General features: G+C 41.7%; 1 protein-coding gene across 2 annotated transcripts in view; it reads right to left on the reverse strand.

Annotated features, from left to right (window-relative positions):
- LOC137438996 (sucrase-isomaltase, intestinal) overlaps window positions 1-13,748 on the reverse strand; it is a 674,815-nt gene that overhangs the window by 188,621 nt on the left and 472,446 nt on the right. For both annotated transcript variants that reach the window (XM_068134544.2, XM_068134543.2), the window contains exons 18-19: window positions 2,043-2,197; window positions 1,263-1,347 (exon numbers count right to left, since the gene is read on the reverse strand). In XM_068134544.2, the coding sequence (XP_067990645.2) occupies window positions 1,263-1,347; window positions 2,043-2,197 (240 nt within the window). The remainder of the gene's footprint in view (window positions 1-1,262; window positions 1,348-2,042; window positions 2,198-13,748) is intronic.

Raw genomic sequence — 13,748 nt, forward strand, 5'->3', positions numbered from 1 at the left:
TCATAGGTCACGTGGAACAGGCACCATCTTGGAAAATCTGAAAAACGTTGCACCTCCATCTCCGAAATCACTTCATGGAAAAAATTGAAACGTGGTATGTTGCCAAGTACTCGCCATGGGGAATAACGTATGTTAATGATGATGTCATTGGTACCTTCATGATGACGTCATAATTCGACAAGTACAAGGCATGATCCGATCAGTATAAATGTTTTTCTCTGCAAATGTTGGTCTGATGGACACAAACTGATCACCTCCTCCTGTATAATTTTTCGTAATAATTATGTCATAGGTCACGTGGTACGGCACCATCATGGAAAAACTTTGCACCTCTATAAAATCCGAAACCACTCGATGGAAGAAATTGAAACGTGGCTCATTGGCACGTCTCCCCCATGGGGAATCAGTCATGTTCATGACGATGTCATAATTTGACAACTACAACGCTTCGTCCAATCAGTTTGAAATTTATTTAGTGTGATCTACACAACAATTATTTTGGAGAATGGAAATCTGTTATATCATCGCCCACGTGGTTTGGCAGCCATATTGGTTCGAAGAAAAAAAAACCTTCAAAAACAGAAGAGTTGGCTCGCACCAAGTTGACTGCACGGGGTATGAATACCATCTAGTTATCTATGGTCGTTGCCTTTAATGAACTGGAAGTGGGTGGCGCTACCTTTCCACAGGTAGCATTGTAGGTCTCGTGCCGAGTCGCCCCGAGTGCATTGTGATCCCTCTGTGAAGCTGCTGGATTTTAAATCGACAATCCAATGGGATCATAGACACGAATGTTTTTTTTTTTTAATCGGCATTCCAATCTCATGGGATTAGCTCGGTGTTGAGAAGATTAAAATCGAAATCCATAACACTGCTTCCTTCAGCCAAATTTGAACCCACAACCTCGAAGGTACCAATGTCCTTACACAAAAGGCCACCCATGGAATGGTTGTGATCAATGGAGGACTCGAAAGATATCTGTCAGGTCATGTGTTCAACAATTGGTTGTGTAGTCTGTCCTCAATTTCAGAGATAAACCACTAATTACAAACTGCCATGTTGAGGGTTTACCAGCCTGGGTGCCACATCACGCTGCTGTTGAGTTCAGCTTGTAGTTGGCTATTTCATCTGTTTGTAAAGAGGACAATTCCACGTACCTTGTGCATTGCAATATGAAGTCCATTTTACCTGCACAGTGCAGGTTGTGAAGCCCCTCCCCTAAGACATTACCCAGCACGTGGATTCATCAATGTCAGACATACCTCTCGTAATACCGGCACAATCATCAAAGCAGGACCCCATAAAAACTGCTGGTCCAACGCCCAGGTGTTTTGATCTTTGGGGAACCTGTGAGTCAGAGAAAGGGAAAAAAGAAAAGGTAATGGGTTAATGGGTTGGCAATGGCATTTTAAATCATGACCGAAGGACACAGTCTGGCACAGATAAACCTGCTCTTCCTCGTATCTATATCATCCAAAGTGACATCCTTGGCTTGCACCGTTTGCCAAGCAGGAGAATCAAACTCCTCCTTACCAAAAAAACGCCCCATCCCATTTGGTAAGCACCAATGTCCACATTTTCCATTTCCCTTTTGTTGATCGGTATCCCTCCCGCTCCCATTCCCCACTGTTCGGTGTCGAGTGGCCATCGGAGTAGCCGAGTGTACTCCACTGGCTGTCAGGTGCGAGGTGGCTTATCCTTATTCATTTTTCATTTTCCATCAAGTGCCATTTGACACCTTTCAAAGGCACTTGGCAAAGCCATTCCCTCTCACGGCGTGATCGGAGGGAGTGCTTCATATGCCACGCCGATTCATCACGGAGCTCTCTTGCATGTCGTGGGTCGTAATGGGTATATGATCAAGTGGGTTAAAAAAAAACCGCATTCGGGATAACAAAATGAACGTGAAAAAACAACAACCTCATTTTATAATGCGTGTTTCTTTTTCTGGAAGAAATCACAATAAGCAATAATCGGCTTCCAGCGATCTCTGAGCGCAATAATCGCTATTTATAACTGGCGGCATCTCTCCTGAAACTCACTCGTGCATTATAGGTCGGACGACGGTGCTTCCGTGGACGTGGGCCCAGTGAAAGAGGGTGTAGAGATAAGGCAGAAGAGTGTATCTGATGTGCAGAGCGGCGGATGAGGCATTCAAAAGCAGTGAATTTGGGCCAAACGAGGCCGGGTCCTGAGGCTAGGAAGGGGAAGAGAGAGATAAAGGAAGAAAGAGGGAGAGTGGGAAAGAGAGTAAGAGATGTTGATGTTTCAGCAGAGGGGAGCGGCGCAGATAAACATCTTATAAGTAACATGGATGACATAATCACACATATTGTTCTGAAAATAATGATGAAAGCATGATAACGGAGAGAGATACAGATCTCCTGATTGCGGATTGCAAGCTCAGGACTTGAGTTTGTCTGGCCACCTGATCACCATCGGAACATCCAGCTAAACCTTTCCGTATCTGTGGCATTGGAATAATAGGAGCGTGATTAAAAAAAATAAACTTTGAAAATCCAGTAGTTTTATCTTTCAGGAATGGTGCACATTGCCATACACCGTGGTGCAGTTGTTGTTTGAGGAAAAATAAGAGGTTTGGTTGTTATCTCCACACGTGGGTTTCAGAAGGAGGACCTCTTGTAATACCAGGTCTCAAAGTATCCACCATTGTGTGTGTGTGTGTGTGTGTGTGTGTGTGTGTGTGTGTGTGTGTGTGTGTGTGTGTGTGTGTGTGTGTGTGTATGGGTATGTGAAAGTTGCTGTTGTTGACTGCTATCTCCACACGTGGGTGGGTTTCGGGAGATACGGAGACCTACCCGATCTCCACCTCCATTAGCGTGTGTGTATGTAAAAATGAATAATGTCACGTATCAATGTGTGTATATATGTATAAGTGTGTGTGTATGTATGTGTGTGTGTGTGTGTGTGTGTGTGTGTGTGTGTGTGTGTGTGTGTGTGTGTGTCTGCAGTAGCCACCATTTTATATTCAGATCACTAAGGGCAGTTGTTTTTATTTAATGGTCAGTTTGTCCTTTTATATTTGCAGAGAAAAGGTTCGTTGAGCAAAAAAGCAGAATATAATGAAGTGGGAACAAATAGTACAAACATGGTAATTACAAATGATACGCACATTGATGGCACATGAGTTTGTTGCCACGGTTATATCAATAAAAGCAAAATCAACAGCACGTAAAGAATGAATGAATGATGAAAAACAATTACACGAGAAGAACAGGAGATGAAGAAGGGGGGGGGGGGTGTCCAGGGCTGGCAGGATAGCCTATGCACACTCATTTGAAGCTGTCTAGGCTGTGTCCGAATCTTGACACAACAATAAACTACCATACTAGGGTTTTACATGCAGGGTGAGGCATGAATGGATGCCATCCCTCCGAAAGGAATTAAGCCGGAGGACCCATCTGCCACATGGAAATGGCCATAAAACAATGATGATGATTTTCTATCATGATAAAAGGTTCTCTAACGCTTTTCCTACACAGTGGGCTCGCCATTGCTAATAGTCTGATCAAATGACAAATTCATGTTCCAACCTACAGGGGGCATTGCATCATCAACCACTGCAGCCATGCTTCCAGCGATGATGCAAACAGGAGCCATGGGCATCACACGAATGAGCAAAGAGTTCATAGAACACGTTTACCCACACAGTGTTTACGCTTATACTTCAATTTAAAAAAAAAAAACGATTTAAAGATCGTTAAAAAATTCTGGAAGTTTATCACTCATGACTCAGCAGTCTTATACATTACTCTTACATACCACCCTATTTAACATGTGCAAGTACTGCTAAACTGGAGGTTATTGGAAGCAATAATGAGGCGATTTTGTGTTCTGCAGTGTTCAAGTATATAATTCAATTGAAATGAAAAAATGATTGTAAAGTCTTATAAATAAATTAATTCTGGGATTTACCGCCGTTGATGCAGTGGCTATTACACCGCCACATCTAACATGTCACATTAGTTATTCATGCTATGAGCTCACAGCTCACTCTTCTCTATGCATATGTGACATTGGATAAATTCAAAGCCAAACTCCGGTAAAATGAGAAATTTGCCTTCCTATTCATGTTCCGATTTGTATTCAAATATAACATTCAATTTAAATGTTGTTCCTCCATCATAAACTGACGTTGCCAGAAAGACAGACAGACAGACATGAGCCAATTGCTTAACCCCGCATTTTGCTTTGCATGCGCGGGGTAATGAAAGAAGAGGACAATGGATAAAAAAAAACAAGAAGATGTCATGCGGAGCACGATACTTGAAAAATCCGCCCCCCACCCCCAAGAAAAAAAATTCCATTGATACAACAAATTGTCCATTTCATCAAGATTAAAATTGACAATCTTGATCAAGCCTCGGGTCAACAGGAAGAAAAGTGACGATTATTCAGATGAAAAATGATGATTTTGTAAGGTTGACCTTGAGTTGACCTTTGACCTTTTGACCTTGAAAATAGTTAGTTTCCCTATTTAGGGACAATGTGCAAATGCTGTTCAATTTTCAAGTCAATCAGATGAAAATTGAGGATTTAAAAAACTTGGCCTATGTTGACCTCAAAAATAGTTGGTGGTTGAATTCAGTGACCATATAAGCAAATCCTCTTAGAATTTCAAGTCAATCAAATGAAAATTGGTGATTTTAGAAATTCGGCCTATGTTGAACTTTTGGCTATTGTTTACCTAAAATATAATTTGTGGTTGAATTCAGTGACCAGATATGCAAGTTATCTTCAAATTTCAAGTCAATTGGATGAAAATTGAGGATTTTAGAAATTTGGCCTATGTTGACCTTTTGGCCGATGTTGACCTTTTGGCCTATGTTGACCTTTTGGCCTATGTTGACATTTTGGCCTATGTTGACCTTTTGGCCTATGTTGACCTCAAAAATATTTGGTGGTTGAATTCAGTGACCAGATATGCAAGTTCTCTTCAAATTTCAAGTCAATCAGATGAAAATTGAGGATTTTAGAAATTTGGCCTATGTTGACCTTTTGGCCGATGTTGACCTCAAAAATATTTGGTGGTTTAATTCAGTGACCAGATATGCAAGTCCTCTTCAAATTTGAAGTCAATTGGATGAAAATTGAGGATTTTAGAAATCTGGCCTATGTTGACCTTTTGGCCTATGTTGACCTCAAATATACTTGGTGGTTGAATTCAGTGACCAGATATGCAAGTTCTCTTCAAATTTCAAGTCAATCGGATGAAAATTGAGGATTTTAGAAATTTGGCCTATGTTGATCTTTTGGCCTATGTTGACCTCAAATATACTTGGTGGTTGAATTCAGTGACCATATAAGCAAATCCTCTTAGAATTTCAAGTCAATCAAATGAAAATTGAGGATTTTAGAAATTTGGCCTATGTTGACCTTTTGGCCTATGTTGACCTCAAATATACTTGGTGGTTGAATTCAGTGACCAGATATGCAAGTTCTCTTCAAATTTCAAGTCAATCGGATGAAAATTGAGGATTTTAGAAATTTGGCCTATGTTGACCTTTTGGCCTATGTTGACCTCAAATATACTTGGTGGTTGAATTCAGTGACCAGATATGCAAGTTCTCTTCAAATTTCAAGTCAATCGGATGAAAATTGAGGATTTTAGAAATTTGGCCTATGTTGACCTTTTGGCCTATGTTGACCTCAAATATACTTGGTGGTTGAATTCAGTGACCAGATATGCAAGTCCTCTTCAAATTTCAAGTCAATTGGATGAAAATTGAGGATTTTAGAAATCTGGCCTATGTTGACCTTTTGGCCTATGTTGACCTCAAATATACTGGGTGGTTGAATTCAGTGACCAGATATGCAAGCCCTCTTCAAATTTCAAGTCAATCGGATGAAAATTGAGGATTTTAGAAATTTGGCAAAGTTGGTGACCTTTGGCCTATGTTGACCTTTTGACCCCAAAAACAATAGGCTTCTCAATTGGGACGACCTATACAACTTGGTGAAGTTTCGTGACGATCGGTTTAGAATTGGGACCTGTAAGCCGGTGACAAACAAACAGACAGACAGAACCACAAACGCAACCGACCAATATACTTGAAAATTCTTCGATTTTGCAAGTAATAAAAAGGAAGGGGTTGTCGGGTGAGGATGGGGGTTTGGGAGGGGCCGAACAAGCAAGGAAAGCAACATGAGGTTGGAATTGATGGCCCTCGTGTGATCGGATCACAAATACAAGGCCCACTGCCTTTCAGCTTATACATCCAGATATCGTAGAAGCTGAACACTCTTTCAAAGGCGAAGTTCAACAGTGACAGCATCATCAGTGATAGTGCTTGGAACAGCAGAAGTGGGTCCATGAACAGACCGTGCTATGTACCAGACAAGACCACCCACTGCCAAGCCAAGTATAAGATCAGACATTCGCCGTCACCAAATATAAATCGCCATGAGTCTATGACATCTGACGTCTCAAAATGGTTGGAGTTATGGATCAGATGTGAACCATGGCATTGGATGGCTGCAGAAATGCACGCTACAGTGCCTTCAGAAAGTATTCACACCCCTTGACTTTTTCACATTTTAATGTGTTACAGCCCGAATTTAAAATGGATGAAATTGATATTTTTTTGTCACTGGAATGAATAAAATACCCCATAATGAAATGACAATCATTTTTATGTCATAATAATTCATTATTTTTTTAAATAAAATACCCCATTAATGTCAAAGTGGAATTTTCTTTTGAGAATTTCTTACAAATTAATTAAAAATGAAAGCTGAAATGTCTTGAGTCAATATATATTCAACACCTTTGCTATGACACTCCAAATTGACCTCACATGCATCCAATTTCCTTTGATCATCCTTGATATGTCTACAACTTGATTGGAGTCTACCTATGGCCAATTCATCCGAATGGACATGATCGAGAATGAAACACACCTTTCTATGTAAGGTCCCACAGTTGACATTGCATGTCAGAGCAGGAACTGTCCGTGGAACTCCAAGATAGAATTGTGAGGAGGCATAGATCTGGACATGGGTATAAAACAATTTCTAGAGTGTTAAAAGTTCCCAGGAGCACAGTGACCTCCACTATTAGGAAATGGAAAGAATATGGAACTATCCAGATTCTTCCTATAACTGGCCGTCCGACCAAACTGAGCAACCGGGCAAGAAGGACCTTGGTCATGGAGGTGAACAAGAACCCAATGACCAAATGACAGAACTACTGAGTTCCTTGGCTGAGATGGGAGAACCTGCCAGAAGGACAACAGTCTCCACAGCACTTCACAAATCCAGGCTTTATGGGAGAGTGGCCAGACGGAAAGCACTCCTGAGAAAAAGACATGATAGAACACCTGGAGTTTGCAAAAAGACATGTGCAAGACTGAGAGCAGGAGGCAAAAGTTTATGTGGTCTGAGACGAAAATTGAACTCTTTGGCCTGAATGCAAAATGTTACGTCTGGCGAAAACAGAGTACAGCTCATCACCCATCTAGCACCATCTGTACTGTGAAGCATGGTGATGGTGGCATCATGCTATGGGGATGCTTTTCAGCAGCAGGGATTGACAGACTTGTAAGGATAGAGGGAACAATGAATGGAGCCAAATACAGGCAAATCCTTGAGGAGAACCTGCTTCAGAGTGCAAAAGACTTCAGACTGTGGCAAAGATTTACTTTACAACAGGACAATGACCCCAAGCATAGAGCCAAAGCAACACTGGAATGGCTGCAGAACAGGAACGTGAAAGTCCTTGAGTGGCCCAGACAAATCCCAGACTTGAATCCCATTGAGAGTCTGTGGAAAGACTTGAAGATTGATGTTCACCGACGCTCCCCATCCAACTTTACAGAGCATGAGCACATCTGCACGGAAGAATGGGAGAAACTCTGCAAATCCAGATGTGCAAAGCTGATGCAGGCATACCCAAGAAGACTCGAAGCTGCAATCGGTATCAAAGGCACTTCAATGAAGTATTGACTCGGGTGACTTATGTAAATTATTACCTCCGCCACCAAAGGTGGATGGAGTTTATGTTTTCACCCCTGTCTGTCCGTTTGTGAACAAAATATCTCAAAAAGTTGTGGACGGATTCGGACGAAATTTGGCAGAGATGTAGCGTATGTGACAAGGACGAAATGGTTATATTTTGGTGAGGATCCGGATTCGGATCCGGCTACTAGAATCTTTTAAGTGATTCTTCACCATTGGGAGATCGGGACAAAAACGATACATAGCAGGATATCTCAAAACGTTATGGACGGATTCAAACGAAACTTGGTGGACAGGTTGGGTGTCTGACAAGGACAAATATATTCGATTTTGGTGAAGATCTGAATATGGATTCGGATATGAGAATTATTTAATTTTCAAGTGATTCTTCACCATTGGGAGATAGGGCTAAAAACGATATATAGCAGGATATCTCAAAAAGTTGTGGACAGATTTGGACGACACTTGGTGGACCGGTTGTGTTTGGACTTCATTTTTAATTATTCTGTAAACATTTCTATTTTTTTTTTATACTTTGACATTAATGGGGTATTATGTGTAGATCAGTGACAAAATAAATCTCAATTTAATCCATTTAAAATTCAGGCTGTGATACAAAAAATGTGAAAAAGGCAAGGGGTGTGAATACTTTCTGAAGGCTCTGTACAAACCAAGCAAATATATGTTTTACAGCGTTTTACATATTAACGCAGATATATAATACAACAGATAAACATGACATCCTTATTAAAAAGTATCATAAAGGCATGTTCTGTACACACATCATTGTATCAAATGTACGTTTTGTCTGAAACATTTCAAACGTTTATCCAAGGCATATTATTCATGGTCTTTGTCCCACACACTTTTCAGTTGTTTTTCATCGCAAAGTTTCTTGCATGGTTATGACAGCAGTGATGAGGACAAACTGCCTGACATCTGGTCTTCCTCCTCAACTGTCAGTATTTTCAAAATTTAATGAATACGTTTTGGAGTTAAATGTCAAGACAGGATGACGCACTTAAATCAAGATGCATAAATACTCAGATTAAACAAAGCCTTTGTCCTCCGCTCAATGGAGTATTGCTCTCCTCTATGGGCTGGCACTCCAGCATCACATCTCTCTCTTTCCCCTGGATTCTGTGCAATCTGAAGGTCAACATTATTGGAATCTGACGGATGATGCTGAGGCGCAAGGCCTGTCGCTCTCACATCCCAGGCAAGTTGGAGACCCCTCTGTGTTTTTACTACCTCTCCCTCCTCTGGTGTACTTCCCTCTGCTCTCTCAACCCTCTGACCTTCCGACTATCCCCAACTCTTTAGTGACGCATCCGTTCTTCAAGCAACACCTGCTTGAGCGTTATTTCCAAAATTCAGATTTTCCATAAACCTCAACTCTTTTGTTTCTCCTTACATTTCTGTGGAAATGCCTTCCAGAGGTGGTTGAAAAATCACACTTTTCCTTCCAGGTATTCAAGCAGGTGGAGCAGCAACACCTCATGTCACCCTTCCCCACCATATCTACCCCATCACCCCGAACTAATGCAACCCTCTTTCAAAAATATAAATATCTTATTTTTCTACTCAAACTCAACGTGGAAATGTCGATGGGAGAGGTGACAATGACGGCTGATTTTGAAATAAAGGCACAGAGAATGGCAATTACATCAGAGATTCCACTAGAGATCGCTGTTTCACTTCCATGGAGGGTCAAAATGAACATCAGAGTAAAGTGAAGCATTAACAGATTTTGACAACTATCGAGAAATCGTCAACTTCGTTTTCGAGCATTTAATACTTTCTGCCATTACCCAGTCCATTGGTAACTTTGTTCATTGGTGTAGAAGTGTGACAAAATATATTTTGGAAGTGGGAGGGGAGAAGTAGGGGAGAAGACAAGATGTTTGTCAAAACTGCAGGTCCAGGTATCCCAAACACATTATATACACCATGTTAGAAATGAATGTTGATCACCACTTGTGACAATATCTTAATTGAATAATTCGGAATAAGAAGGGAGAATTGTGAGCTGATCTACAAAGCAAAATTAAATCAAATGGGCAGTTCATGCAAAATGTCCATGCAAGATTTAGAGAAACTTCTTGAAAAACGTCCATGCAAGATTTAGCAACACCTAAATGAACACCCAGTCAACTTAGCCTTGTTTTACATTCCCACGTGAAGTAACAGCTCTTAACACTGGGCCCCAGGTTCCAATCAAGAACAGTGTATTTGTCCATATATACACAAAGAATTAAGTTAAGCACCCCCCCCGTTTTTTTACAACCTCGCACATTACAAGTTTGTTGTCGTCAAAACAGTGTAATATACCCATGATATTGCTATATTTTCTGGAGAAGTGATATTATGGTCACATAAAAACATAACAATCATGCCGTTTTCAATATTTTATTCTGAATAATTTAAGGTGAAATTTTTTGGGAATTTTAGGCATATTTTCACCTCAATTTAAGTATGGAGCTATAGGTCCATCACGGACAGTGTGGATGACGTTTATGTTTTCTAACGTACAGTCATTGTTCTGAGAAGACCTCTAGCGATCTTTGCGTCAATAACGTGTGTAGGACCCACGTGATCGGATCACTGACTCAACCAATCACTTTTTTTCACTTTGATCACTCACTTTCATCAATGGATAATTGCTAATGTCATACCAATCATTATTTGATCTCACATACCTTAGAATATATGCCAATGTATACATATACACAAAGAATATATATTAGGGGGTGCTTACCTTAATTCGTTGTGTAGGGGTGCTTAACTTAATTCTTTGTGTATATATATATATATATATATATAATATATATTATATATATATATATATATATATATATTTATATATATATATATATATATATATATATATATATATATATATACAGTGCATTCAGAAAGTATTCAGACCCCTTCACTTTTTCACATTTTGTTATGTTGCAGCAACAACAAACAACAACATGCATTTTAAGGCTATTTTCCCTGCCAGACCGGGGGTTAGCCTTGCGGTCCCCATGACAATCTTCTCAATTTTGCCCTATTTTCTGCATCTCTCCTTGTTAAGCCCCTTGCCCACATTTCTTCTATCACCATCTTTAGCCAAGTCTTTCTCGGTCTTCCCCGTCCTCTACTTCCTTCCACATTCATTTCCATCACTCTTCTCAACCAGTCACTTTCATCGTTCCTCAACACATGACGAAACCATCTAAACCTGTTCCTCTTCACAGCATCAATCACAGGCTCTATTCCCATCATCTTTCGCAATTCATCATTTGTCTTCCTCTCTCTCAACGATACTCCGCACATCCACCGAACCATTCGCATTTCCACCCTTTCCAGCCTTCGTGGCAGCTCTACGTTCATTACGCATGTCTCGCTCCCATAAATCATAACACTTCTCACACATGCAGCATACCCCTTTCCCTTCAGCTTCAACGACACTCCCATCCTCGTCAGCACGCCACTCTGCTCCCGAAACTTCTTCCATGCACATCTCGATCGAGCAACCGTTGCCGAGTCTGATCCACCTTCTCCATTCAGCATGTCTCCGAGGTAGCAAAATGTTTTCACACCTTCCAGCTTCACGCTGTCTCCAAAATCCAACTCAACATTTCCTCAATCTGCAGCTCCCTCTGTGCACACCTTACATTTGAATGCAGCTGCCACACTGGTTAATGACCCTCTCAGACCACTGCATTTTTGATGAACCCACTCAGCGCACATTGTACATTGAATGGAGTTCACTCCGACACCCTTCCTGCACACAGCACATGGCCACTTCCCAGTTCTTTCCACCTCACCACATGCGTTACCACTTGCCATCACCTTCGTCTTTCCGATATTCACCTTCAGACCTTTTGTCTCCATACATTCCTTCCACTTGTTCATCTTTTCCTTCAGTCTATCCATACTTTCCGCAATCAACACCAGATCATCTGCATACAACAACTCCCAAGGTAAACCCTATTTTACGTTCTGAGCCAGCACCTCCATCACAGCCACAAATAGTAGTGGACTTAGTACCGACCCCTGATGCACTCCCACCTTCACCTCAAACTCACCACTGTTCCCGTCCTTCGTCCTTACAGCTGTGCGTGCTCTTTTGTACATTGCCATCACTACTCTGATCAACCATTCCTCCACTCCTAACTTCCTAAATGCCCATGTCAATACTTCGCGTGGAACCCTATCGAATGCTTTCTTCAGATCAACAAACCCAAGAAGCAACTTCTTCCTCTTCTCCATGTACTTCTCCTGCAACTGCCTCACAATAAAGAGCGTGTCTGTCGTTCCTCTTCCTGGCATAAATCCAAACTGCATTTCGTCCATCTTCACCTTCTTCCTTATCCTCCTCTCCAACACCCTTTTCAATACGTTCATTCCATGCTCCAATAACTTTATCGCTCGGTACGAGCCACACTCCAGAGGGTCACCTTTCCCCTTGTATAGAGGGACGAGGGTACTCAGTTCCCAATCCACTGGAATGCGGCTTTCTTTCACCACCAGATAACAGATCTCTGTCATTATCTTCATACCCCAACTTCCTGCTGCCTTCAACATATCTCCCACAACTCCCGTCGGCCCTCCCGCTTTTCTACTCTTCATTGCTTTTATCGCTTGCTCAACTTCCTTCTCAGTTATCTTCTCTGTCGGTCCTAAAACAGGGTTACTCTCTATGTTGCCATCCCATTCATTCTCTGTATTCAACAGCATTTCCATATATCTTTTCCATCTTCCTTTAATTCCGTCTGGGTCCACAACAATTTGTCCCACTTCATCCTTCAAGCAACTCACCCCCATCACATCACACCTCTCTTTCGCTATCTACTTTGCAATCCTGAATACCGATCTCTGACCCTCTTCCGAATCCAATTGTTCTCCGAACATTTTCCTACATGCCTCCTGCGCCTTTGCTACCTCATTATTTGCAGCCTTCTTGGCTGCCTTATAACTTTCATGCTCTGCTTTTTCTGCTCCCGTACCCTTCGCCCTCTGCCACTCCTTGAACTTCTTCCTCTTCTCGTCAATCCTCTTTCCAACTTCATCATCCCACCACCATGTTTCCGAGAGCCTCGGTGATCCTTTTGTCCATCCACATACCTCACCAACGGCTCCCAACAGACTATCTTTCATTGACATCCAACCACGTTCAAGCTCAACCACATCATCCTCTTCCCTACTCAGCCTCTCTTTTAATGCCTCCCTTACTGTCACCTCTTTCAACCTCCACACCTTCATTCTCGGTTGGTACTTCACCCGCCGAGCTCTCCTCGCACCTTTCACCCTTATGTCGCAGACAACCAAGTGGTGCTGTGAAACAGCCTCCTCCCCCGGGATCACCTTTGTGTCCCGGAGGTGCCCCCTATCTCGTCTACGCACCATCAGGTAGTCAACGGTTGTCGTCGACCCACCTGACGTGTATGTAACAAGCTTATTATCCTCTTTCTAGAACTGAGTATTACAAATCAACAAATCAGCTCCATCAGCAAACTCCAAAATCCTTTCACCTTCTCCATTTCTCACATTTTATCCATAACCCCCATGAACTCCTTCAAAACCGTCCATACTCCTTCCCACATGTCCATTTAGGTCTCCTCCTACCACAACAACTTCCTCATCTTTCACGTTTTCCATCAACGTCTCTATCGCACATCAGAACTTGTCCTTCTCTTCATCGCTCCGACCAACCTGCGGAGCATATCCCGAGATGACGTTCACCAAGAGCTTTCCAATCATCATTTTCACCATCATCA

The sequence above is a fragment of the Myxine glutinosa genome, chromosome 13, assembly GCF_964187855.1.
Source record: "Myxine glutinosa chromosome 13, kmMyxGlut1.1, whole genome shotgun sequence".
NCBI lineage: Eukaryota > Metazoa > Chordata > Myxini > Myxiniformes > Myxinidae > Myxine > Myxine glutinosa.